This window comes from Lathyrus oleraceus, chromosome 5, assembly GCF_024323335.1.
Source record: "Lathyrus oleraceus cultivar Zhongwan6 chromosome 5, CAAS_Psat_ZW6_1.0, whole genome shotgun sequence".
In the NCBI taxonomy this organism is placed as follows: domain Eukaryota; kingdom Viridiplantae; phylum Streptophyta; class Magnoliopsida; order Fabales; family Fabaceae; genus Lathyrus; species Lathyrus oleraceus.
The window spans coordinates 234,132,852-234,160,073 of record NC_066583.1 but is presented as its reverse complement, the minus strand read 5'-3'; the positions used below and the strand labels follow the sequence as shown (position 1 = coordinate 234,160,073).

The window sequence follows — 27,222 nt, the reverse complement described above, 5'->3', positions numbered from 1 at the left end:
TATCATCTTAGGACTCGTGATCAATTTTGATCTCGTACGACAACCAAGCATATACCATGATTCCTTTGTGGTTTATAGTTTTAAATTAGTAAAAGTCAAATGCTAGTATTTATGTATGTTTTCCGCATTCCACGTTGCATCATCTTCCTAATGTGAAACAAATAGTTTATTTGGAATACTAGTTTTACGAATAATAGGAGGAAGATTTTGACTTTTGCTAATAGAGCACGCTCCCATCGCTTGAGTTTTTTTAATAAACAATTGAGTGTAGTGTTTTCTAGTCACATCTTAATTTAGGTACATCATCTCACACAAGAACACTTTAGCGGATCAAATTATGATCTTTTTGATGACAATCAAGCGACAATCCACTATTTATAGTACTTTATTTGCAATTGATTTTTTTTTCTTAGTTAGATATGTAGTCACTTAACATGGTTTAATGTTTTATTTCGATCTCTTAACTAATAAATATAATTTTAGTACTTAATAAATTTATTTTAGTTTTTTATGTTATATTTTCATCAAAAACGTTAATGTGTTCTTATGTGAGAATCTAACTCGTAAAAATTGTACACATTGATCCAACGAATCTCAATAAAACGTGTATTTCTCTACCTCTGAAAGCAATTTAGTTTGAAGTGGAGATTTTCTAGAGTTCGTTTTAAAAAAATTAAATCATTCTTCTTTAACTTTCTCCAACTTATTTTCAAATTTCTAAATTTGTATCACGAACTATTCTTATCTAGATTCTCTTCATTTTTATTCTGAAAATGACAAAGTTTACAACAGTGGTTAACTGTTAAGCAACCAAAACTTTGGTACTATTGAATAAGTACTAAGAAGATTAGGGAGAAGATAATATTTTTACCAAGAGAATTGTGTTATTCGTACTCTGACGGACATGAACAATTTAAATTGTGGGGAAATTTTATGGGATTTGTAGTGTTATGTTGTGAAGGACCTAGCTAGGGCGACAATTATAGGTCACCCTAAGAGCGGGTTACAATCATGTATCGCCCATGGAGATATCACCCCGTCCATCAAAGCCTCATTATCGCCCACTCATTAGAAACGTGGTATAAGATACTTTTAGGGCAGAGAGAAGTCTGGGTCAATATCTGACTCACATCCTCCTTAGAAATAGGAAATCAACGGTCTACTATTGAATAGGTGGGCGGCGACCTTTCCCAAGGAAAACCTAGGCCTAAAGCCTCTGTAAATAACTTGCCCCCAACGGAAGAAGAGACAAATCTTAACTAATACATATCACAACCTACATACACTTATAGACAAGCAGCCAACAGATATACAAGGCCTCTCGCCTCACATGAGTCGGTCCTTAAAACCACCACAAAACACCATCATACAAGGCTTCTCGATGTTGCAGGTAAGCCCTAACCACCATATAGTATAATATACCTATTAAGGCCTATGAGAATGTTTATCCTTTTGCAAGGGTGACATGCATACCTATACTTTTTGATCAGTATAATGGTGCCCACCGTGGGGCCGCGGTAAAACTAACATGGGTCTCACCTCTTTCACTCTAACTTCTTCCATCTTCCTTTTGAAGATGGCATGCAAAACTCTACATTCTAACACCAACACCATAGTCAAAGGGTTCGCTGGTGGAGGTAGCTCTAACTCCACCCAAAAGAAATACACAAGGCAGATGTTTGCAACAATTGTAATATCGTATGGTTTCCCCAGGGGCGTGCAAGGGAAAACAATAGTTAACATTGCCTTTTTCGACGAGGACGCCAGCAAAGTCAACTCTCACGATAACCACCCCCTGATCATTACGGTGCAACATGACAACATGGATATCAAGTGATTCTTGATAGATCCTGATAGCTCTATTGATGTCTTGTTCTGGGATGCTTTCTAGAAACTGCAACTCGATTCTAGCAACATCAAAATATTTAATGGCTCACTAATAGGATTGTTGGTAGAACATGTACAAGTGAGTCTTGATAGATCCTGGTAGCTTTGTTGATGTCTTGTTCTGGGATGCTTTCTAGAAACTACAACTCAATTCTAGCGACATCAAAATATTTAGTGGCTCACTAATAGAATTATTGGGAGAACATGTACAAGTGAGAGGCCATGTGACCTTATAAAACATATGTGACGAGGGCGCGAATGCTAAGGCGATTGACGTCAGCTACCTCATTGTGGGCGCCTTGTCACCATACAACATCACCATTGGGCAACCCGCCATCAACGAACTAGGGGAGGTCACTTCCACACTGTACCTAGTCTTAAAGTACCCGGTGTAACACCCTATTTTTATAAATTATTTATTTAATTGAAATCGTATGTATTTAACTATTTAAATTGATTTCCACGTGCATTGGATGGTGCTGGGTGGTTAGCAGTAGTATTTGATGCTTTGGGTTGATAATGCAGAGTTCTAGTTATTTAAATAATATTAGAATAATGAGAATTATTATTATTAAATAATTAGAAGATAGTTATTTTATTTTATTTGTTGGAATAATATATAAGATATTAGAGTCAAGAGGGACATTTTGGTAAATAGAGGAATAAGTAAGGGTAAGGTGGGAAGTTACTAATTCAGGAGATTAGGACTCTAATAAGAAGAAGTTAGTGAGGGTTTGAGAATTAGTATGTGAAAAACATAATTAGGAGAAGGAGGCAAGGTTAGAGTTTGAAGGAGAGAGAAGAATTGGAGCAAATTCTGATTGTTCTCAAGCAATCTACGGTAATGAGGGAAATACTTAATCCCATTAGGTTTTTCTATACTTTTCACTTTTTGATAAATGATTGATGAACATGAAGCATATTCTAAAATAACATGAGTGATATGATGTACTTTTTGATTTTTGTGCCCTGTTTTACTATGGAATTTGTGTGTTCATATTCATAATGTTTGTATATGTGGGTGATGAATTTGATAAAATAAAGCATGCAAAATTTGTGATTAATTGATGAAATTGCATGTTAAATGGTGGATGATTGATGTTTTGATGTTAGATATTATATTACCCGTTGTTGTTGTGCGATTACGGAAAGGAAAATCAGAGTTCTTATTTGAACTCCCATGGCAAAACGCAGTTCTGCCTTCTAGCTCATGGAGACCGGTGTCACCCTAATGACACCTTAGTCGTCATCTCTTTGGAGGCGATGACGAACGTCAACTGTATGACGGTAGACCGTATTGGTCTCCAGACTTAGTTGGTTGGAACGGTCGTCATAGAGGTGACGTGTAGGGTGACGGGTAACCCGTCATGCTACCGAAATGAGTGTCATTCGCTCATTTGTATTGAATTGTTTTGTCGTTCCGAGTTTTGATATGTTGTTGTGAATTGGCTACTGTTTGGCCGTAGTTTTGAGGTGTTTGATGTTGTTCATTATGTTGATTGATTTGATTCACTTGTTTTTGTGTGGAGAATGATGTTTTTTTATGGTAATGATATGGTGATTGTATGGTGATCATTTGGTGATATTGCATGTCATGGTGAATCATGCATCATGGTGAACGGACTTCGGTCCAGTTTTTGTGTGCTCTAGTCTGGTGGTATGGATTTAGGAACGGGTAGCTAATTTCAATGAAGAATTAGTGAAGTATTGTTTATGGTAATAACAACGAATTTTTGTGTACTCTAGTCCGATAGTGTGAATTCAGGAATGAGTAACCAGTGTTGAGTATTATTGGGTGATAAGTGTATAAGAAGAAGAAGGAGTATAAAAGAAAATTGAAAACACTTCTTAGAATTTGGGTGCCACTTGTTAAAGGGGGGATGTATAGAAGGGGGGATGTATAGAAGGATGATTAAATGGAGACATTTGTCATTTACATTATTAACCTTTTTTTAATGAGTAATTAGTTTTTACTAATGAGGACCGTTTAGAGGTTTCGTTAGCATGTTTAAATAGTTGTCATATAGTTTATTAAAGTAAGTGATTAAATTACGTGAAATTTTTACTCAAATATCCCTGTTTTTCAAAAAAAATCCCAAAATAACCCTGTTTTAAAAAAAATCTCAAACTACCCCAGTTTAAAAAAAAACGTAAGGCATAGGCGCCAGACCAATTGGCGTCTACCCTTAAACTTTAAGTGGATGCGCCAATTAGATTGACTACATCACATGGTGCTGCCAATTCAATTGGCGCCCATGTGTAAGTTGGAAGAGGAGGCACCAATTGGTATAGCGTCTCAGTCTAATGTGCAATTTTTTTGGTTATAAATAGATGGGTTGTGTGATTCATTTTTCCACATCTCATTTCGTTATATTGCAAACATGTTTGGTGTTCATCGTTGCTATGGAAAAGTGGTTTATTCGAGAGACAAGTCTCCGATGTTGATGCTCTTCTGGAACATTTGTAGTTTCGATCAACTGAAGAGGAAGTTGGTTCGTTAGTTAAATGGAAAAATACCATAAGGGAAAAAAATTAGAAGTACTAAGAGACTCGATAGTATATTTGGTTGGGTGCGAGTCAAAACTGATAAGGATGCTAGGAAAATGATGTTTGGATGAGATGACATCAGTTTGATTGTTGTAATTAGTTAGAAATATTCTGCTTTAAGTTTGCTTATGTTGTAGTGATGTTTGTTGTTAACCTTGTTGTAACAAAAAGATAATGATATATAAAAAATCCAAGGTTACAAAAAGATTATGATGCAGATGTTGCTCTAGATTGGGACATTTGTTCTTATTGTGTCCTGGTTGACAACATATATTATATAATCTTATCATTTTATCAATCGTATCCGTTTCTGTTGTAATACGCGTGCTGTTTGACCATCCTTTTTTCTTTCTTCGCATCCCATCGTTGTGCCAAACTATGTCACCTTCATATGGAGGCCAATTTTCCTCCATTGGTATCACTGAGAAGCTTTTGTTATACACATTCGTGACAGTAATGGCCTTGTAAACATCAAATAGATGGTTGTAAGCGTCCTGGCGAGTATGTGTGTATACCGCAATGACATGGGAGCAAGGAATACAGAAGGCCTGGAACTTTCCACAATCGCACCAACTTCTGTTTAGTTTGACATCATAGGATAAATTTGGCTTCCCCTCATTATGGTCCATTGTTTCCTCTACACTAAAATTTTGCCTATGACGGTCAAAGATTGTAACCGCGTGTGTGCTAGCTTTGATACTTTCCTCTTTCATCACTTTCATACAACATTCGTTGAATATTTAACCCGACATTAACACTGCACTCCATCTTTCACCTCTGGTTGCGAAGGTAGAAGCCAACCTAAAATAGGTTGTTCTGACCAAAGGGGTTATTGGTAGATTTCTAAGGCCTTTGAATACGCCGTTCATGCATTCCACAAGGTTTGTTGTCATGTGGCCCCATCGACAGCCTCTGTCAAATGCCTTTGTCCACTGCTCTACTGGTATGTTATACACCCATCTTCCTGCATCTGCATTAGACAATCTAATTTCATCACGGTAATATTGAAATGACGGCTGAGTTAGAGCATACCCTACATTCACCATTTTTTGCAAAGGTTCTTATCTTTGATTGCACGCATGAAGTTTTGTGCGATATGTCTAATGCAATAGACATGGGTAGAATGAGGATCATGCCATCCGTTATCATGGTTATTGTAAGCACTCTCAATGGAAGCATGTCTATATGAAATTAAACAGAGATTGACTTATGGAGTGACATGTGTTCTGAGATATCGAAGGAAGAAACCCTAACCACTAGCGGTTTCACCTTTAACCAGAGCAAAGGTAATGGGAAAGACATTATTGTTGCCGTATTGTGAAATAGCCGTAAGCAAAGTACCCTTGTATTTTCCGTATAAACATGTTCCATCAATTTGAATAATAGGTTTGCAGAATGCAAAACCTTTGATGCACGGTTCGAACGCACAAAAGAGGCGGTGAAAGATTATATTTCCAGCAACACAGGTTCCGTCTAGCGTAAATGCTGGAAATGTCTCCATAATTGCAACAGTTCCTGGTACGTATGTTTTTAGGGCCCATAAAAACCATGGCAATTCTTTGTATGAATCCTCCTAGTTGTCGAATACCTGTTCAACAACCTTTGTCCTTGCAATCCACGCTTTCTTGTAAGATGGAGTGTAATTATATCTTGTGACAATATGAGATATTATTATACTCACTTTCACTGATGGGTCTTTATTAACAAGCGGAAAAATGTCTTGACATATCAATGCAACGCTTAATTTACGGTGATCTTGTTCAACATTAGTTGTAATGCAACTGTGAGGTGGGTCTATAGAAGCTATCTCCCAAGAGTCGCTTCTCTTTTTGTGAGACGCAGCCAATCGAAACTTGCAAAGTATGTTACGACATTCGATGACATACCTTCTCGAATCAATGCGTTTCACGGTGAAATCAACAGAGTTATTCATGTGAATTTTTTTGATAGCTCGCACACATTCTTCTTTAGTGCGGAACATGTCTCCCACTTTTAACTCACCCTCTGATCGTGGATACGTGTTATAAAAAACACTGTTGGATGTTTCATCGTCATGTAAATCCATGTTTTTCATATGTTAGGGCAAATTATATACATGACTTGAAGGTAATAGCTTGGATGATCATCATCTTCAATGTTGTTGTTCAACATAGGATCGACCTGTGTCTCGGTATCTTCTTCTTCTTCATCAACGACGTTGACTTCTGCTTCTGCTTCTGCGTCAACTTCATATGAGTTTTCTGAATCAAATTCATTAGATTCAACTTGATTAGTTATCTAAGATTGCTGAGATGGTATACTTGGTTGAAGAGTAATATATAACTCAATAGAGTTGCAACCAGAATGTTCGTGATTAACAAACATATATTCAACATCATCATCGTCCCGTACCTTTAGCGGGAAAAATTTGCATTGACTGTTCTCGAAAAAAATTGGATTTTGATACGTGATCTGTGACACAAGACCAAATCCTATGCAGGATTCAATTCGTTTTTTCAAATGCAAGAAATCTGAATTTCTCTTGATCGTAAGTCGGATAGTATCGGTGTTTCGAAAATAAAACATGTATAGATCAGATTCATATGTCTCGTTGTTGCAGTGAGCATTGATAGTATATTTTGGTGCAGATGACATTGTAATATTTCTTGTGCAGATGAGAAGTAATATTTTTTTGGTGATGATGAATTTGTGTTGATTGTTGGATGTAGATAGTAAGACACTTAAATAGGTAATTGATGTGTCAAGCATGCAAGCTAGAGGTAAGTGATGTGTCAAGCATGCAAAGCTAGAGGTAAGTGATGTGTCAAGCATGCAAGCTAAAGGTAAGTGATGTGTCAAACATGCAAGCCCTAGCGCCAATCCAATTGGTGCTAGCTTGTATTCCTTCTACATGGGCGCCAGTCCAATTGGCGCTACCATGTCTTCCTTGCAGACCTTGTAACTAAGCATGCAGAGCCATGCATGCGCCAGGCTAGGTTAAGATCAAGCTTGCATGCAAGCCTAGGAGGCGCCACTTTTATTGGCACTAGCATGTGACATTTGCACATAGGCGCCAAACCATTTGGAATGAGCATGCAAGTACCATTATCGATGCATTCAAACTTTTGCATGTCTTTGCATGTCGCACATTATAAATAGCCAAGCAAGTCTCACATTTTTTCCTCACCAACAATCACTTTTTCCTCAACAACAACAACTATTTCATCTGTAACAACCATTGTTTCAAATATTTACTCTGAATGTCTCTCCTCACAATGGGTGAATCGCACAGAGGCACAGTTGCAAACATAACAACTTAAGTAAGCGTTTAATTCTTGTATTATTTGTCTAGAATAATTTTTAATAACGATACTTAATTTGTTTTTTTTATCTTTTATAAAGTAACGTACTTTGTTGTTTCTTTTTTAGGATGTTTCTAGGTTTCAAACTCGGGTCCACGAATTTGTACACATGGACCCGATGATTCAACCGTATGTCGAACTCGTCGATTTTGAACATATAAGCAAAATAATATCTTGGTCGTTGGATAGTAAATTTATTCTTGCGTTATGTGAAAGATGGTGTCCTGAGACACACACATTCTGGTTTCTAACCGATGAATGTACCGTGACATTAGAAGACGTCTACATGTTATTGGGACTGCCTATCGAAGGTAAGATGGTAAATGGTAAAACCAACTATGCGAATTCAATTTGCATGGACCTCTTGGATGCTGATTTGTTAGATGATAACTCGAGAGGTCAAGGTATACTCCTTTCACGCCTTAAGGTATATTATAACAACTTACAATTAGATGAGAATTCTACCAAAGAGGCTCGAATAATAAAAACTAGGTGTTACATTATGCTTTTAATTGTTTCATTTTTATTTCCCGAAGGTAGTGGTTCTAGTATGGATGTTATGTATTTACCTTTACTAAGACATGTAGATAGAATAGGAAGTTACAGTTGGGAGTCCGCTTGTTTGGCTTATCTTTATAGCTCTCTGTGTAAAAATGCACACAAAGAAACATCTATATTTTTTGGATGTGCTGTTTTGCTCCAAGCATGGGGTTGGTCCATACTACCATCCATAGCGCCCGTCAACAATAACCCATTCACATTCCCGTATGCACAAAAGTAATTTCTTAAAAATGGACTATATTTACTTACTTTACCGATTATTATCTCTAAATAATATTTTTAATTTTATGGTGCAGATGGTCGACACGTGTTATAAGTTATAACAGATGTCATAGACACTGTATTACCTAGTATCGCAATCTCTTGGATCACCTTCGACCGACAGATGTATGACCATTAATCTAATTATTTCGTAATAATTTATTAATTTCTTCTACCAAATTTATAATCTAATATATATTCACATTTCAGTTCATTTGGCATCCATATCTAAATTTGGATCATGACCATGAAATCAACGAACAAGACGCATCCGTTTGGTCTGCATGCACATCGATCATAAGATTCACCACTATGGAGATGCACAATAGTGATCGTGTTAAATTGCAGTTCGGTATGCTTCAACACATCCCATATCCCCGGGCAAACCTAAGAGAATGACATCTACACAAAGTTAACGACCAATGGAACTTTAACCCATGGCAAAGCTTCGCTAGATCTGAGTGTCGCAAATGGAAGCACCGCCAAGACCATGTCTTAACAGACATTGTGATGCCAACTGAAAAAAAAACAATTCGTAATTATATGGCTTTGTACATATCGGTTGGATTTGAGTTCACCGCAGAGGATATGTACCTATACGACCATGCCAGGCAACTTACACACCAAGAGGTTCAACATCTAACCCCCAACAACATTGTCAGACCGAATATTCACAACCCCCTATCCATCAAAGTTTCTGATCCACAAACACACAAACATACAACCCTAACATGCCATACACCCAACCACAATACCAAAAGCATACCCCGTACGACCACCACCAACTAGATCATCATCAAGAGACCCAACATCGCCATGCACCCAACACATCATCTTACCATAGCCGCCTTAGCCAAAACACTCAACGAACATTTAACATCAATCGTCCCTCCTCCTACAATAGCCAAGAAACCCAAACATCTCAAAACCAAAACTTTCAACAACCATATGTCTACCAAACACCACAACAATCATTTCAACATTTCCTCGACGCATCATTCACATCAATATCTCCCTTCAGTCGTCATGGTCGCCCTCCAACAACTCAAACACAACCCAACTACTCTGGCATGGATCATGAACTCAGCTATGGCGGTATCCCTTCGATGCATACACAAGACTACGCTGATTTGTCTGACTATCTCAGGCAATCTCCTGCAGTTGGTGGTGATGTTTTTGGGCCCTCAGATACTTAAACACCTGGGGTGAATCATCGACGCGGGTTATGGCCACGAGTTCGGGTAGCTAGGGGATGTGGGGCCGGAGGTCGGTTAGGTGATCCCGGTCATCGACATTAGTGTTTTTTGTGTAAACGGGTATTAATATTAATATGAATTGATCTGATTTCGACTTTATCTATCATGTACAATATTTTTTTTTTAAAATTACGAAACACACACAGGTGTCAGACCAATTGGCGTCTCCTTTAAAACTTAACACATAGACGCCAATTGGATTGACAACACAAGATGACCTAGCCAATCCAATTGGCGCCTCCTCTCTAAATTTAAGAGCAGACGCCAATTCATATGACGTCTCCTTTTCAAAGTGGGATAGATTGATTATTTTTTTGAAAAACTGGATTATTTGGATAAACAATTCAAAGTACGTGGACAATCAACTTAAAGGTGAAAAAGTTATATGATAAAATTTTACCATTTATTAATTAAAAAAAAGAATTTTTGATAGGGTAAATTTTTATATCAGTGAAGAATAATTTAGAGTTCCTTTTTATGTTTTTTAGCTAGATAATTTTTTCATTAAGGGAAAGATTTGATTGTTTGTTAAAATATTAAAATAATCTTAAATTAAAAAAATGATAAAATAAATTGTATTAATATTTTAGTTAAATTTTCCTAGTATAATAATTCTTTATTGGAAATTCAATTTTAAATATTTAAAAGTTATTAGACTTAATTATAAATTTGGTCCCTCTATTTTAGTTGAATCACAAAATTGATCTTTTATTTTAAATTTAAATAGTTTTAATTCCATATTTTAAATTTAAACAGTTTTGATCCCTTTTTTATACATTTATCTTTAAAATTAAGAATATTTTTATTTTAAAAATTATTTATAAAACATGACAAATCATCGTATATAAATCTATTATTAAATTTTGTAAATAAAATATAAGTTAAAAAACAAAAATATTCATTGATTTTCTATAAAAAAGAGGAGTAACAATTGTTTGGATTTAAAATAGGAGATTAAAGTATTAATTTCGTGAATTACGCAAATAGTAAGCTTAACTCTAATTTAACCAAGTTATTATTAATAAAAAATTATATTATTTTGTTTTTATTTAGTTTTCTAATTTTCTCTAATAATTTAATTAATTAATAATATCATTTATTCTGTAAAAATATTTTTTTCTAAATTATAAATTAATTTAAATTTTTAATAGAATATTATTAAAAAGGTAATTTTGTAAAATTCTTCAAAAAAATATTTTGATACAACAATAATTATTTTTTAATATTCTTGAAATGCTCAAAACTAACTTATAATAACATAATTTCAATTTTTAATGTAAAATAATTGGGTAACTTGTTGCGAAATGTCCAAAATCTCCTTTTTCTAACCTCCCTCACTTTCTTTACGAAATGAGAATTTCTAACCTCCCTCACTTTCTTTACGAAATGAGAATGAAATACACCCTCCATTTCAGTTCAAAATAGTGAAAATCAAATGAATAGAGAATTGGTATCCAAGATGCGTTACAGTACGGAGTTTAGAAATCAGGAAGATGATGCTTGGTACACAGTCATGGTAACTCTTGAAGAAAAGGAAACACTGAGAATAACCTACGAAAAATTCACCGATGAAGTCGATCAATTGTTCATACCATCGTTTTTTGATTCCTTGGAAGATCTTCAAGAGTTTGAAAAACGATTCCGACCTCTCTCCATTCAGGTTCAGGATCACGAGTGCCGGAAACTCGTTCCAGGTGTTAAGGTCTGTGCTTCTCAGCATTTCATCCCCGACGACCTTCGTTTCTATGACGCCATTGTTGAAGCGGTTAGTCATTTTCTCATTCCATTGTTGCTTTTGAGTTGATAGTGAAGTTAGTTATTAGGGCAAATAGTGTTTCAATTTTGGGGAAAGTGTTTTTTAGTGTGTGTGGATTGAATTGGGAGTGTGAAAGTTTATTCAATTGCATGCAAATATTTGTATTAATTGATTGAGGGGATTGGTAGGGTTATTATTCAATTATACACTTGTTAATCTAGTTCGTTCAATGCATGCATTAGTTGGTAGATACATGCAAAGATATTTTGTTCATAAATTTTTTGATTAAACCTAACTTTAGAAAACCTAGAAGCACTATATAATATTAGGGCTTTGGATTGCTTTTTTCTGCGATAACTGTTGTATTGTAGCGGCAGCATTTAAATCATTTAGATCAGTAATTGAAGTGGTTTTTATAGGTGGAAGAACGCCCACATTCTCGTAAAAAAAATGAAGAGTGTCATTGTACGTTTATACTTTTCTGGTTACATGGGCCAAATTCTGGAAACATGACGGCTGCAGAAATTGGTGATATTTGCACTGTTCAGCCTATAATTGAGGTTGATCCAGTTGTGGCTTCTTTCCTGGAGATTGTCAAGAAGAGGATAGCATCGAAATCTGGACAAGAAATGGTGCCGAACTGCAACAGAGGAATAGAAAATAAGAACAGACTAAGTCTTTTCGAACAAATGCAAAAGGTGAGTATTGTATGCATATCTTTATGTTCCCAAAGTACTCTCCATCAGTTTGCTTGTTAAGAAATTTATAGTAATAGCACATGATTCTTGTATTTTTTGTGTTTTAACATTATATATTCCGCTCCAGGGAAGGCGACGTGCCAAACGATCTGTTTTGGGTGACGGTTCTCCTAAAGGTAGGTTTGTTTCTATCATTCTTTGTAATAGTAGATGTTAATGTTAAAATTGAATTCAACTCATTGGGTTTTGCTTCATAAATATTTTTTTTACCCGTGACACTGTTGAGACTTTGGTAACCATAGTTGTCAAAATCAAATATCAACATTTAGATTCTATTGAACAGGCAAATGAGTAGGAGGATTGAGTATACATATAGTAATTTGGATTGCACATTGCTATTTAATTCTGTTTTTTGTTTGGTATTTGCCAAAGTTTTTTATTTCTCAAATTGATGAGTTCCCTTGCCATTTATGTTGTTTGGAACATTGTTTCTCTCTTTCTTTTGCCATATCTATTGATATGAACATTACTTATCATAATTATATTTCTTCCTAATTAAAAGGTGATAACTATCTGTATTCCTTTTTAATAGATATCTCATGTGAATCTCTATTTTATATTATTATACGTGTTTTATAGATACAATTCTTCTAAGTTTGGACAATATATGATTTGATGTCTATATAAAAAGGCTTACTATCCTCGAAAGACCTTGTGAATTTGGGAACCCGCGTATCACTTTTTCTCCAACCTTCTACATGTTTATAATTATATAAAAAGATTCAGACCTTATTTACTCTACAGCATACTCTCTACACCCTTTTATCAGATTCATCCTCTGTCTTTCATTTAGTGTGCAATTGTTCTTTATATTTTTTATCATAATGTTCTTTAATTTAAATCTTCAAATCCTTTTCCTCAGTTTTTCATTTTTTGGGTTTTAGTCAGCCTTGACGAAAATATGGAAGATATAGAGTTGGAAGGAAAAAGAAACGTGTGTATGATATTGATGGGAAATCTTGATAAAGAGTTATGTCCATCAACAGCTGTAGAGTTCTTATGCAAACATACTCAAGTATCTACTAGTGTCTTCATTTTTTCAAGTTTATCATCAGAGATATACACCAGGGGTGCCATTATGTCGCAAACCGAACAAGATTTCCAGAAACTTTGTGACTTCTTGACAAATCCCAACCACATCATAACATCTTCAACTGGCAGGTATTATGTTTGCGTACAGTTCATAAACATTGATATCCATGTTATATAATAGATAAATAGCTTACTTTGGTTATTTAGTCTTGCTTCAAATGTGAAAAGTCAATCGTGATTCTTGAACTTAAGTTTATTTAGTCTTAGTCCAGGTTTTTGTTATAGTTATTATTTTTGTAGTTTAACCACAATAAGCTAAAAGCCAAGGTAAGAGAATCATGTATGTATGATTGTTTTCGTATGCCACTCAAACCTCTTCACTGTTTTTTTTCCAGGCCATGGACGGTAATTGAAAAACAAGTGGGTCTAAAAAATATCAAAGCATCTATAGGAATATTGGTTCCTGGATCTGAGGTAGCTTATACAAGTTTCTTTCTTCCTCTTTCCCAACAAAGAATAATTTAACGGTTTGGTAGTAGAGCATGGCCATTGATCAAGACTATAGGATTGTCACATTTGTCGAATAACTGAGTTCTGAAAATTTTACTATAACCTTCCAGCTAACTTTATAGTGCTAATAAGCTGTTCCTCCAAAATCACTTGATTAAGCACTAGGGACTGCAAGATTTGACTAGGTTCAATACTAGCTAAATGTAGTTCTTTGCATTTTTTTAACTACTGCAAAACGGTTTCTTTTTCAGGATGTATCACAGGAAGGAAAGAATAGAACTAGCAACAATTTGAAGGTTGTATATTCAGGAACTCATGAATTCAAGAGAGCTAGTGCTATGAGGGAATTGTTTTTAGAATTTTCTGATCACCAAATACGGCTGCACATGAAGCTTGCTCTTCTGGAGGGGGAGTGTGTTTGAAATCTGAAACCAAGGTGTCCTTTAATGTACTTGCTTAACAGTTAACATTACGTCCTCTAAGCTTTAGTTGTTACCGGTTTTGTATGTAATTTTGCAGAAATTGTTAATATAACCATTCCTGCTTAAGCTTAGAGGATAACAGAAGTAGATCCTGAATTCCCTTTTATCACAAATAGTTGACATTCCTCACCTGGGATAAGAATCCATATTTGAACATCTTTAGGTATAAATAGGGACTAATATTGTCATATTCAACTTCAATTGTAGCATATCTCTATTTTGTATAGAGCAAATACAAATATTTAGACATGACTTTGTGTTGGTTTAATTTCCCTGGTTTCATAGTTGTTTAATATTTTTTCACGAGTTTGGTCTGCAATGTGTTTGAAATTCTAAATTTCATTTATTTCAACATCATCCTATTGTACAACAAGAACTTATTGCAGAGACAATACAATTAATGGTAGATAATTTTATTTATAAATCTAATATTTACTACCCAATGGAACATTTCTTTTTCACTCATCATTCCCATACAGCTCCACCATGCAAGTTTACTTTCTCCTACAAAATAATAAAATTGTACAGTTTACTTTCTGTTACAAACTAATAAAACTATACTGTTTCATGTAAGTAATTCTATCGTATGCTTCATTTTATGTCTTTGAAGTGAGAGTAGAAAAGGTTCCAGAAAAGAGAGATATAAGTTTTTGATTTGAAAGAGTTACAACCTAGAAATTTTTAAAAAAGAAAAAAGAATCACATAAGAGCAATATATGAATAATTTAATTTCACACCATGCTAAATTGACATAACTATCCCTAGTACAATTTAGAGTTTGGCATAAAATTAATCCTACCGGGTAGGCGTCATTAATATCATAGAAATCAATTTATGAAGCATCCAACACAGCATTGGAAATAGCTTTAGGAATGGCAAGGCTTGGTGTTGGAAATAAGTCTGGTGCCTGAAAATATCAACCTAACCTCAAGTTTGACTATAGACATGCAACAAACCGTCTTTCAAAATTGGATCAATTACCGTTTCGTGTCGAAGGCGATTAGATCCTTTCATGAAGTTTTACTATTAGATCAGCAAATGTCTTTTGACACAAGAAATTAATCTTAACAGAACTGTGACATAAAAGAGAACTTCAATTTAACCTTGCATCCGGCAAGTACTTAGGAGGAAAAATAAAAGAAATCAATTATAAAATTGTTTTAAAAAATAATATGTTTAATAAAAGAAATTAATTATCCCGTTAAATCATTTTAATTAGAAGTTATGCAAAAGCTTGAGTTTGGAGTTCGCGACATATCACTTAATCATCTTTAAGGGGTGCAATTCGTAAAAATAATGGTCAGTTGACTTGAGATCGGTGAGAACATTGATACAAGAAAGATGAGTTGAATTTTCGGCCATATTCAATAGTTTAAAGTCTTTAGCCCCTTAGCCTCGACTTATGGGCAATTGTTATGGAAACATCAAAAAGCCTTACATTGTTTGGGACACTCCTGAACTAACACTGCATATTTTTTAAATGACAATTATTATCAGTTCTATGCTCAAAGTGTACAATACTTCACAGATGTAGTGGTCGGTTGGAACATTGACACCATCATAGATTAAAAATATATTAATGTTAAATATATATTTTTTTTCAAAAAATATTAATGATTTCTCTATATTTAAAAATGAAACAATTTTTCGAAATCCTCCCTTCCAAACTTACTAACAAAGACTAAAAGAACCAAACACATCAAATAACTCCAAAATCAATAATCCACTCCTAGAATTACTTTTGACTCTTCCAAAAGATAAACAAAACATACACATATATAGCATCAGATCATGTAATACACTAATATATATCAAACTACTACTAATTTAAACATGTTCATATCAACTCTTGAAGAATTTATCTGAACTACAAGGTTCAAGTGCTGGAAATGTTTGGTATATTTAATCACTTACAAGAGAAGACATAAATTGTTTAGCCTATAACTATAGTATCCATGGTTAAATTACAAATTTGTTCTTTCCTTACTATATCTATGACATTTTCTTTATCAAGAAGAAATAGTTTCTTACACTTTCAACACCCTCCCTCCGATCTTTCTTTTTTCTGTAAAACTATTATTCGTATAGCTTCGTATATATAAGCGGGAAAAAATGAATGTTATGAACAATATTAACATATACATGAAGGAATTGGATTTTTGTTGAGAAAGAATCATAACATTTTCTCAAACTTGTCAAGCTTATTTACCCTTTGCATAGACCTCAAGAATAGAGTGAATAAAATACCTGCATATGAATAAGCTTATACCAGTAAGTCACAAAAATAAAGCTGATGAAAAAACTATGTGATATAAAAGTCACCTGCACCAACAAATGATCCATTTGCAAAAGTTTCATTGCCTTGGCTACTCAAATTAACACCAATATTTAGCAGGGTTCCTCCTAATACTGTGTACATAGTAGCCATTTGTAACACCGTTGCTTTCCGAGCAGCTCTTTCTGACTAGAAAATCGAGATATGCATTATAAGTTGAAGAATCACATACGTTGTTTATCCAAACGGGACTTAATTCAATATATAGAAATATATGTATGTAACCTCCAGGGGTTGCCTGGTTGGCGAAGGCTTGAGACCTCAGAGTGTGCTCCTCTCAAGGTCTCAAAAAGGTAAAAGAATTTGCATACCTCTAGTACTCGAACTCGAAGTTTCAGATCCCCTGCCTCAACTTGTTTTACAAACTCCTCTATTCTTTGAACTCTGTATGGCATTGACATGGAATTTGTTCTTACCTATAAATGTTCCATGAGATTTGTCAGTTCTAGTTTTACACAGTGCCATCATGAAAATAATGCTTCATATCAGAATGGAAGTTCCAGGTAAAGTTCGTTACATCATTTGCTTGCTTTGTTATCTGCTCGACGAATTGTGGCCCGGTTGGCCGTCTTTGCCTTATATCTAGAAGTTCCTGTAAAAGCATGTATGATGTTTTGAGTATTACACGAAATTTTAACCGAGAATGGGAACAATAACTGGCCATAGACAGTATGAACCTGTGCATAAGGTGCAGCAATCTTCACAAAGGAGAAATCTGGATTGAGTGTGTAACCTATGCCTGCCAGAACAACAAAAACCAAAAAACGATTACATAAAATCGGTACAAAGGAGAGGTGTTAATTCATGCGCATAAGAAGAGAGGGGGAAAACCTTCAAGTGTAGAAAATGCTCTAATAACAAAGGTGAAGGTAGATGGAAACCGGAATGGCTGGTCTTGAGCTATTGCAAACAAATCCTGCCACGAAATTTTCATCAGTAAAAGAAATGTTATAAAATTCTGCAGATAATATGGAACAAACCAGTAAAGCAATTTTTCTCCTTCTTCAACAACGAACAATGGTTGTATCAGTCCAAAAGAACTAAATACTCGCATACCTCTCCGATTGCAGACAATGTCTGCTGTTGATCTGGCGTCTGGTTTAGAAGATTGTCCAAGAAGAACTGTACAGATCTCCTAACCTGAAAAATAAATTAAGAAATTTATAAGATTGAGAGATGGATTATAATTTCAAACTGTTAAAAGAATCTTGTAAATGATTAAAAGTGCTTCGGATCCTTACAGCTGACAGGTCCCCAGTGGGTTGGAGTGCTCCAAGATCAATAAGGCATTGCATAACCTGCACCATTGTCAATAAAAAGTTTAATTGGTAATTTCAAGTTCAAAGAAACTTCAGTGTTCGACAGTTATGTAAAGTCGTGTATTAAAAAAGTGCAGATGATTTTAGATCTTTCCTTTCACTTATGTATCACAATGTTATTTTTAAATCATGCTTGATAAAAAAAGTCTGCCAATGTTATAATCTAATTTCTGTTCTTAGAGAGAGATTTTGTAGAAGACTCTAGAAAATAAAGGAGTTAAGATTGCCTATATTAGAAAATTCTACGAAAGAAAGGAGTTAATATTGCCTATATTCAAGCAATCAAAGATATGAAGGGGTATCAACTAGTGTAAGGACACAAGGTGGAGACACGGATGATTTTCCCATAAAAATATGATTGCACCAAGGTTCAACCTTAAGTCCCCGTCGTTTTGGATGTATTTACCTAACACATCCAAGAGGTAGCACCGACATGTATGCTTTTTGCAGATGATGTAGTCCTACTTGGAGAATCGAGCAAAGAATTAAATGGAAGGATGGAAACTCAAAGACGAGCATTGGAAGCATATGGCTTCCGCCTGAGCATAAGCAATACGGAGTATATGAAATGTAATATCAGCAAAAGGCAAAGCATGTCTAGCTTAGAGGTGAAAGTTGGAGATCATATCATACCACGAGTTACATGGTTAAAAATATCTTGGGTCTAGAGTAAAAAATGATGGAGACATGGAAGGAGGTGTAAACAAACGAAATCAAGTTGGGTGGGTGGTCGAAATGGAGGAGGGTCTAAGGTGTTTTAGAAAGTACTGCTCAAACAGAAGAAAAGTTTTTATCAGACAACTATAAGACCGACCATGTTGTATGAGATAGAGTGTTGAACTGTCAAGAACCAAAACGGAAATAAAATTAAGTGTAGCAGAGATGAGGATGCTGCATTGGATGTGTGGTAAGACTAAACGGGATAGGATTCGAAATGACAACATTAGGAGAGAGTTTGAGTAGCACCTATAGTAGAAAAGATGGTGGAAAATAAACTTAGGTGGTTTTGGCAGAGAAGACTTGTGGTTTTTGTAATAAGGTGAGTATATCAGATGGAGAATAGTCAAACCACTGAAGGTAGAGGAAGATCTAGAAATATTGTAAGATAAAATTAAGAAAAATCTAAGAATTAATTAGTTGGATAAAAGTATGGTATTTTGATAACACATTATGGCGACATTTGATCCATGTAGTCGATCCCACTTAATGAGATAAGCTCGGTTTGTTTGTTATTTTCTATTCCATGTACTTCACCTTTGAACAATTAATGTCAGAGACAATAAAAGGGGAAATAGACACATATCCTACTTCTTAATGCAACTATTCTATTACTAATTTAGAACCCCTGGTTAAACTTCATACATACCAAGTTCCTCGCAATGTTGGACAATTTTATGCATCTTTGCTTTACACGAAGACACAGACATGCAGACAAGAAAACATGTTTCCCTAATAGCTTATCAAGATATCAGATTGTAATTGTTTTGTAAGATGATGTTCAAAGCTTTAAATATTGCAAGTATACAAAAAAAAGTAGACCTTTTTGGCGTCCTTTTCATAAACAGCATAAAAAAGTTCAAGCAATCTCTCTCTGGTGAAAGATTTTATCTCCCCCATCATGCCAAAGTCGTAATAAATAATTGATTCATCAACATCAATGGCAAGATTTCCAGGATGTGGATCAGCATGAAAGAATCCTGTTTTCAATATCTGTAATACAAAACAAAAATTATATAAACCAATGAGATGAATATATTCAACATCTGACATTAGATAGTCGAGTTTCAGACAGAAACAAGGTTGAGGACCTGAATCAAGTATGCCTCAATAGCACGTGATGAGATCCTATCTCGATCATAACCACGAGACATCAATGTATCCACTTGATTTATTTTAACACCTGTTCCCAGAAAGTAAAATCAAAGTTAGGGCAGCTACGAATCCTAGTTCAGTGGCATAATGACAGAGACAACACTTCAAGAAATGTGCACTAGTCAAGATGATAACCTGGTACATACTCCAAGGTCAACACCTTCATAGCTGTGTAATCCCAATAAACTAGCTACAATGGTGCAAATGAAGGATATGTGATTAATATAGGTTATGTATTCAACAATTTTTCAATATATGAGACGTGGGGATTTAGTATTGTAACAAGAAACATACAGGTACTCGGACCCACTTTATGTTTCGAAAATCTCGACGGAACCTATCAGCATTCTTCCCTTCATTTATGTAATCAATTTCTTGATACAAAATTCTGAAAAATAGCATGTGCAGGGCGATACGATATCAATTATAAAAAGGCAATGTACGAAGTATTAAGAATGATGACGAGAATAATTAGCGACAGTAGATTACTGAACCCCAAAAAGAGTTGCGTAGACTCTAACTTGTAACGGGGAAGGTGAAATTTTCTTCTAAAATAATGTCGGTACAACTTACGTTGCACATTCTTCATATATACCGATCCAATCTCTAGTTGGACCACCTAGAGTTTCACTTCTCTGAAAATACTCCGCAATCAGCTTCAAGTTTTCTGGACAAGACAAACAGACTTGTTGACTCTACCAAGATCACAAAATGTGTAAATGGTAGAAACAAAATGAGCGCAACTTACGCAAGTCAATGTCAAAAAGCTTCTTCAAGCCAGGCCTTTGAACTTTGATAACTACTTTTTCTCCATTGTGCAGAATTGCACGATGAACCTGACCAAGACTTGCAGCAGCAATTGGCTGGTCTTCGAACTCTTTAAACAATACATTAATGGGAGCTCCTAACTCGCTCTCGATAAAGCCTCTTGCTTTCTTTGGGGAGAAAGCAGGGACCTTGTCCTGAAGAATCAATGAATACAATAAATCAATGGATCTCCAGTGAACGTGAAAACATCGACAAAAAACTACAAAAGTACCTGCAATTTTGCGAGTTCATCCACAAATTCACGGGGAAATAAATCAGACCTTGTTGATGATAACTGTCCAAGTTTAATGAAAGTTGGACCGAGCTGTAATACACATTCCCTTAGCCATGAAGCAGTTTTCCGCCTTCTGCTTTTCTAAAACGAAAAACTAAATTACTTCAGCTCATTAAAGCATAAAAAGAAACTTAATTGATTATTAAAATGAATAAATAAAACTAATGGACCGAGCGACGGAGAAATGTTTTCTGAGAAGGTTTCAACCAGAACCTACCTGCTTTTCTTCTGTAAAGCCACCCACATACGCCCATTTCGCATTGTCCAAAAGAACACGAACACGTAAAGAAAGAACAAAGGACCATACATCAATAGATCTCTGCCAGGAACTGTAGTTTTCATTGGCCCAACTGAAGCCTTCGTCCGACGGCAAAACCTTTAACTCTTCTAACGGTGGAAGTTCTTTGGAGGTTTCCGGTTTCGCTATCTTTGTCTTTGTCAATGCCGGTGTAGGATCTCTTCTTACCAAACTTGCTCCATTAACCGCTTGCTTCGAGCCATTCACCGTCTCCGCTTTATTCTCTGACACTGTCTTTCTTTTCGCTATCTCAGTTACCGGTACCATTTTAACAGCTCTACCATTAGTACCATAGTTTGACGGAGGCGTTTCTGTCTGCCGCATTTTCACAACAAATCTATGAAACTTATCATTTTTAGACTTATCAGATGCTGACCTTTTATTCTTTAACAATTTGTGAACTGAAATCGAGCTTGTAAAACCAAGATTATCGAATGGTCTTCGCTGATTTACCGACTCTATATTGTTACCGTAACAGCCATGCAAAGCCATTATTACTGCCATTTATGGTGATGATACCTGTAAAAAAATCAGTATAAACAATAAGCATAAAATGAAACTAAGCAACCAATAACACATAAAGGTTATTGCATTTTGATCCTTCGATATCGGCTCTTCCTATCATTGTAAAAACCAAGTGTTGGATTGTTCACCCAACAGTAAAAAAAAAAAGTGAGTTGGGTTTAGACTATCGTGAGACAGGTTAGTTTTATCCACCGATGAAAGTGGCGCAATAGTAATTAAACATAGTACGGGAGCAAGCGTTGATTCGCACGATCATCGCTTTTGGTTGAAAAGTGAAGTGATGCACCTAACTAAGGAAAATAAAATCTTAGAGCCAACCATAAAAAATAAAATAGAATTTGCAATCAATCAATCAATAATCATTTAGAAGCACTAACGAGAACAATACTGTATACACAAATAGATTAACTTTTCATCAAATTATTAAAAAGGCAAATCTCAAATCACATACCAAGTTGAGATAACTTAGGGAAGAACAATACTAACAATTGATGAAAAAAAAACATATATGAAGAATTGAGAGAAGAAGAATGGAAACATACGAGCAGGGTTAAAAGAGACAGAAACCCTCTTGAGGACCCACAGAGTACTAGGAGGATGTTTTAGCTTCCACGTTTCAAAGGTTTAGTAAGTGGTTGAACATGAAGTATTATTGATTTACTCCATTTTTTGTTTTTGTTTTCGGTATAAACAAGACAAAAGGAAGTGGATTTTTATTATTATTTCTATAAAAGAGAAAAGAAGAAAATAAGTGGAATCTTGGACAACCACAGTTGAGAAGGCTTGTTGCGTGTGTTTGAACCGCATGTGTCTAGTTCGTTTATTTGGTGAAGAAAACGTATGGTACTCTTTGTGTCGGGAAATAATATCCGTTTAAATAAATAACTCATGGAACTATGGCACACAAGATAAAGATTTTGCATTTCACTTAATTGCTTCTTCTTTTTTATGGTTATAAAGAGACCTTTTTTTATATATTATTATAAAGAGTTTAGGGACAAAATTCACAAAGCACCATAATGGAAATTCAAAAATACCTATACTTCATTTCACTTAAAAGTGAGACGCACTCCTATTTAAAATATAAAAAAAAAATTAGTCAAAAAGCATATTTTCTATCAAACTCTTTTAATGAATTTGTTCATTTAACAACATAATGACAAATACAGATGAGTAGTTTTAGATTTGTCAAGCAAACAGAAATATATATGTTGAATTGTAATTTCTTGTGTCGAAGTAGATTGCTCGATAAAAGTAAAGAAGTGTCGAATTGTGATAGTTGTCGCAACGTCAAAGTAGAGTACCTCGACATAAATTTCGACTTGGGTCTAACTTTGTAGTATTAACAGAATTAGGTATTTTGGGTTTTACTTGAGGAGCAAGCAAACCCAAAATCTATAAATATGGAGTAACTCATATCATTGTAATATAACACATACTTGCGGTTGCAAAGAATAGAATTATCAGTTTGAGAGCAAAGAGAAATTCTGCATAAATTTCTTCTTCTTCTTCCTTTTTGTAGCGGTGTATTCGTCGCTATATGATTTATTGATTAAATCATAAGCAAAGTATACAATAACATAGAGTCGCCACCGCACTTTTATTTATCCTAAGGACTGGTTAAAAAGCGAACAAAAACCTAAGAAGTTTTACACGTAGAAAACTAATGAAAAAGATCAGAGATCGGGGTAAGGGGTAAATTACGCAAAGGGAAGGTGTTAGGCACCCAATGCGTCCTAGGTACTCCTAGGGAGCCCTTTTCACACTTTGTTGTTTGAAAATTATTATTTGTCATGACATAAGTATTGTGCAAACATGATTGGGATGATGAGAAAAGAATGTACAAGTTAATTATTTTTGTGTTCGAACGGATGAACCCGCTGCCTACGTACCTTCCATAAAAGGTAAAGGATCAAAACGCCGTAGTTCGGCTAAAAAATTTCCGAAAGTTAGTGGATTCAATTTTAAAACACAAGCTCAAAGGTCTTACGTTACCCACGGGAGAAAACTCAACCTTGTATAACAACTAGTCCACCATGTGAGAAAAGCTTCAACTTGCTAGAGAGGGGTTAACCCTATAATAAGCAAGGAAGACTTACAATTCATCTACTAAGGACAAATAGGTGAGATTAATATCAACCAACTAGGGTAAATCAAACCTATAGCTAATGTATGAAAACTTAACAAACATGGACAAAGCCACAAAATCACTTGAATGGGTGAAGTTATTTGGATTATTTACAAAAAGTCAAAGTATGATTAAAGTCAATTCAAAATGAAGTATTTACAAAATGAAGTTTGGAAAATCATGGACTTAAGGTCCAAGTTTCTAATTTGGAAAGAAGGTGAGAATGTTTGCACAACACTTATTTCAAGTTTTTAAAAGTATGTGTGAAAAGGTAGGACACAATGAGGTGAATGGATAATGGTGGAATGTAAAACTTCTTAGGAGGGTCCGCCTCTTGAAATCATATAGAAGATGATTCAAGTGGGTCCTTAGGAATAGGCTACAACTGAGCAATGATATGAACATGGTAACAGATGAAAGTAAATAAAAGCGGATACTGGATGCCACTCAATGGTCTTATACCTGTCTCCTAAAACAAGTAAGGATATCAGAAGCCACTCTATGGACTTACACTAATCTCCATCAGAATAAAACAAAAAAATAAAACAGGGAAGTCAACTGCCAATCTATCTGGGCTTATGTTAACCTCCACAGTATGATCCTAGGAATACAAAGGCCACCTCACAGGGACTTACAATGAATCCTCACATACAACAACAATGCTCAAACAAAGAGCAAAGAAGATATGAGTGACCAATGAGGTCTTACACTCTATCTCTTCCATGTCATGGGAACAGATGCCAACTCACAGGGACTTATAACTGGTTCCTCAATGGGAAAACATCAATGTCACGAGGACAAAAGAAATGATCATGCACTAATGGCAAACAAAGATGATAAATGCCCAATGGCAATCAAGTAATCATGTATAAATGAATCAAGTAATCAATCACATAAATTCAAGTAGCACACGCTATAACCATTCAATGAGGCTCAAGCAAAAGGGTTTGACTATGAAAGTCCACTGTAATAGGTAAATGTCGCTCTTAACCTGGCCATTGAGGGGCTCAGGTGAAGCAGATGAAAGGATATGAGGGGTGTGCCTCATTGCTTCTATCTCAAGTCCGAGAGAGCATGCAAATATAAGAATGTGGGGGAGTTCAGAAAGATGGAACTCTTTCCCCAATTAGACTCGATAGATCTTGGGTTTGGATCTCAATGCTACAACCATGTAATGGGAGCAAGGAGAAGACTCACAGAATAGTGGGAGATAGGCTACTTATCTCTTTGATCCACCAATTGCCTCGAATGAGGACTTTTCCTGCTTGGGACAAATATAAACATACACAAGCATTGCCTCTTAAGGAGGACTTCAGACAGTTTGCCCGGCCAAATAACAGGTCGGGTCTCCAGACTACATGAAGAAGGAGGTGCAATACCTCGATGCTAATTGCTTATAAGCAAAGCAATGCAAGTTCTTAAGAGAACTGAGCAACTAAGGGTACCTGGAAAAGTCACACAGAATCAGCATCCCATTCAAAATCAAACAACAATACAAAGAATCAATCAATAATGTACAATCAAACAACAATAATGTGCATAGCACAAAGCTCAATGTGAACCAACATCCTACAAAACAGCCACATTAGTTTACAAGTATCAAGCAAAACATCCCAAATGTGAAACAATATCCTTAAGGCTTAACTTCTTAACCTGAAAAGCCAAAGACAAGTTCAAATGTAAGTGACAAGACCACTAGGGCTAGCCTAGGGTCCAAAAGAAGGAAAAATCCTAAAACAGCAACCAATTCATGATCAAAGTCAAGCTATTTCAATAACAAAGGGATCCCAATTGGTCCCATATCCAAACTATGTACACATCTCAATCTATGCAACATGTAAGGCAAAGTGAGCAATGTTAAACCACATATGAGCAACCAGCAAGATCACATCAAAAAAATATCAAAACAACACAGTAAATTCCACAAAAATTATATCCTAAACAGAGGACATTCAACAAGCTACATGTCAATTTTCAAGCAATTTGGATAAAAGGAACTATGGGAATTAATTCAACATGTCAAAGCATGCAAAAACACAACCAAATGAAGTCACAAAATGTACACTAACTTCAATCCAATGGCAAACAGTGATGGTAAATGGAAAATTAGTAGGACCAAAGCCAAATGATAGCTTGACATGTTAGGAACTACTCTATCAATTTTCATGATCATTGGATAAGGTATGTGGATTTGGCAACATATATACAAAGGTGTCACCAACAAGGTCCCAAAAATGATAGGCAGAAGATAAAATTCCTAATCAAATTGGAAATGGATTGGAAAAATCCACAAAAATTCACAGTGAATGCTAACATGTTAATGGTGCTACATGCAAAAAATTAAGGCCATTGGCCAAGGGGAAGCATGGTAAAAAATTTGGAGAATTCAGCATATCACAAGGTGTCACATATTGTCACATTCAATTTCAATAATTCACATTAAAAAAACAGAGGTCTAAAAATTATAAAACCTATGCCAAAAATTCCAGAAATGAGTTAAGAATCATCATGTCAATTTTCAATTAATTTGGATATGGTATGGTGATTTCATGATTAAAATGGTGTAACATGTGAATTTGGCATACATCATGAACATCTCTATGGCACTTCAAATTCTCTCAAGCACTACTTTATTTTTTGTATCTATTAAAAAGTAGAGAAAAAAATGAAGATCATCAAAAAAAGCTTCAATCTATTTGGATTATTATTGATCATTTTATGATTTTATGAAGTTGTGAAATATTTATTTCATAATTATTGGATTTAATTAGGATGGTTAAATTAAATAATTGGATGAAATGGCATAACAGTAATTATGTTGCCAAGGCTAAAACGACGTCACTTGGCACTTATGTGCTGGCGCGCGAACATGATTCGAAAACGGAACCGCAAGCTGAAAGATCAAACAGAAAATAAATCCAGAAAATTCTTCTTCTTCGCGCGGTACGTCCTCCATGTCCAAGCTCGAGTTCAAGCATTTCATCGCCAAATTGCACAAACTAATATCCGTTGGAATCGTCCTTCCACGTACAACAACGATATGCCTACGAAATCTCCTAACTCCTATCCTACCGCACAGATCGATCGAAAGAAGGTTTCGCGTCAAAGCTTCGAGTTCGGATTTCTCAACCTATAGTCCACCGTTTCACAAACCGAGCCTAGCATGATAAACTACGTCTAACGAACTACCACACGCATATGAACATTTATCAATTCTTGAGGTTCGAAAATTTACCGTCGTTTGATGACAGT

General features: G+C 35.2%; 2 protein-coding genes across 3 annotated transcripts; one reads left to right on the top strand and one right to left on the bottom strand.

Moving 5' to 3' along the window:
• The first annotated feature begins 11,201 nt into the window (after positions 1-11,201).
• On the top strand, positions 11,202-14,659 carry LOC127083292 (uncharacterized). Its single transcript, XM_051023595.1, has 6 exons — positions 11,202-11,618; positions 12,029-12,307; positions 12,435-12,483; positions 13,252-13,528; positions 13,795-13,873; positions 14,161-14,659. Exons 1-6 carry the CDS (start codon positions 11,289-11,291, stop codon positions 14,329-14,331), a joined length of 1,185 nt encoding a protein of 394 aa, XP_050879552.1. The 5' UTR covers positions 11,202-11,288; the 3' UTR covers positions 14,332-14,659.
• Positions 14,660-16,208: 1,549 nt separating this feature from the next.
• On the bottom strand, positions 16,209-22,570 carry LOC127083291 (protein ACTIVITY OF BC1 COMPLEX KINASE 7, chloroplastic). 2 transcript variants are annotated; one of them, XM_051023593.1, is made up of 17 exons: positions 22,294-22,570; positions 21,237-21,836; positions 20,957-21,100; positions 20,666-20,879; positions 20,491-20,584; positions 20,212-20,305; positions 20,053-20,107; positions 19,854-19,945; positions 19,585-19,755; positions 17,968-18,024; positions 17,783-17,866; positions 17,558-17,642; positions 17,404-17,465; positions 17,244-17,318; positions 17,038-17,142; positions 16,714-16,855; positions 16,209-16,638 (listed from the first exon to the last, which is right to left on the bottom strand). In XM_051023593.1, exons 2-17 carry the CDS (start codon positions 21,819-21,821, stop codon positions 16,565-16,567), a joined length of 2,133 nt encoding a protein of 710 aa, XP_050879550.1. In that variant the 5' UTR covers positions 21,822-21,836; positions 22,294-22,570; the 3' UTR covers positions 16,209-16,564. The 2 variants fall into 2 exon arrangements, with proteins under 2 accessions (XP_050879550.1, XP_050879551.1); XM_051023594.1 differs by having other exon boundaries at positions 22,385-22,570.
• Between the last annotated feature and the right edge of the window lie 4,652 nt (positions 22,571-27,222).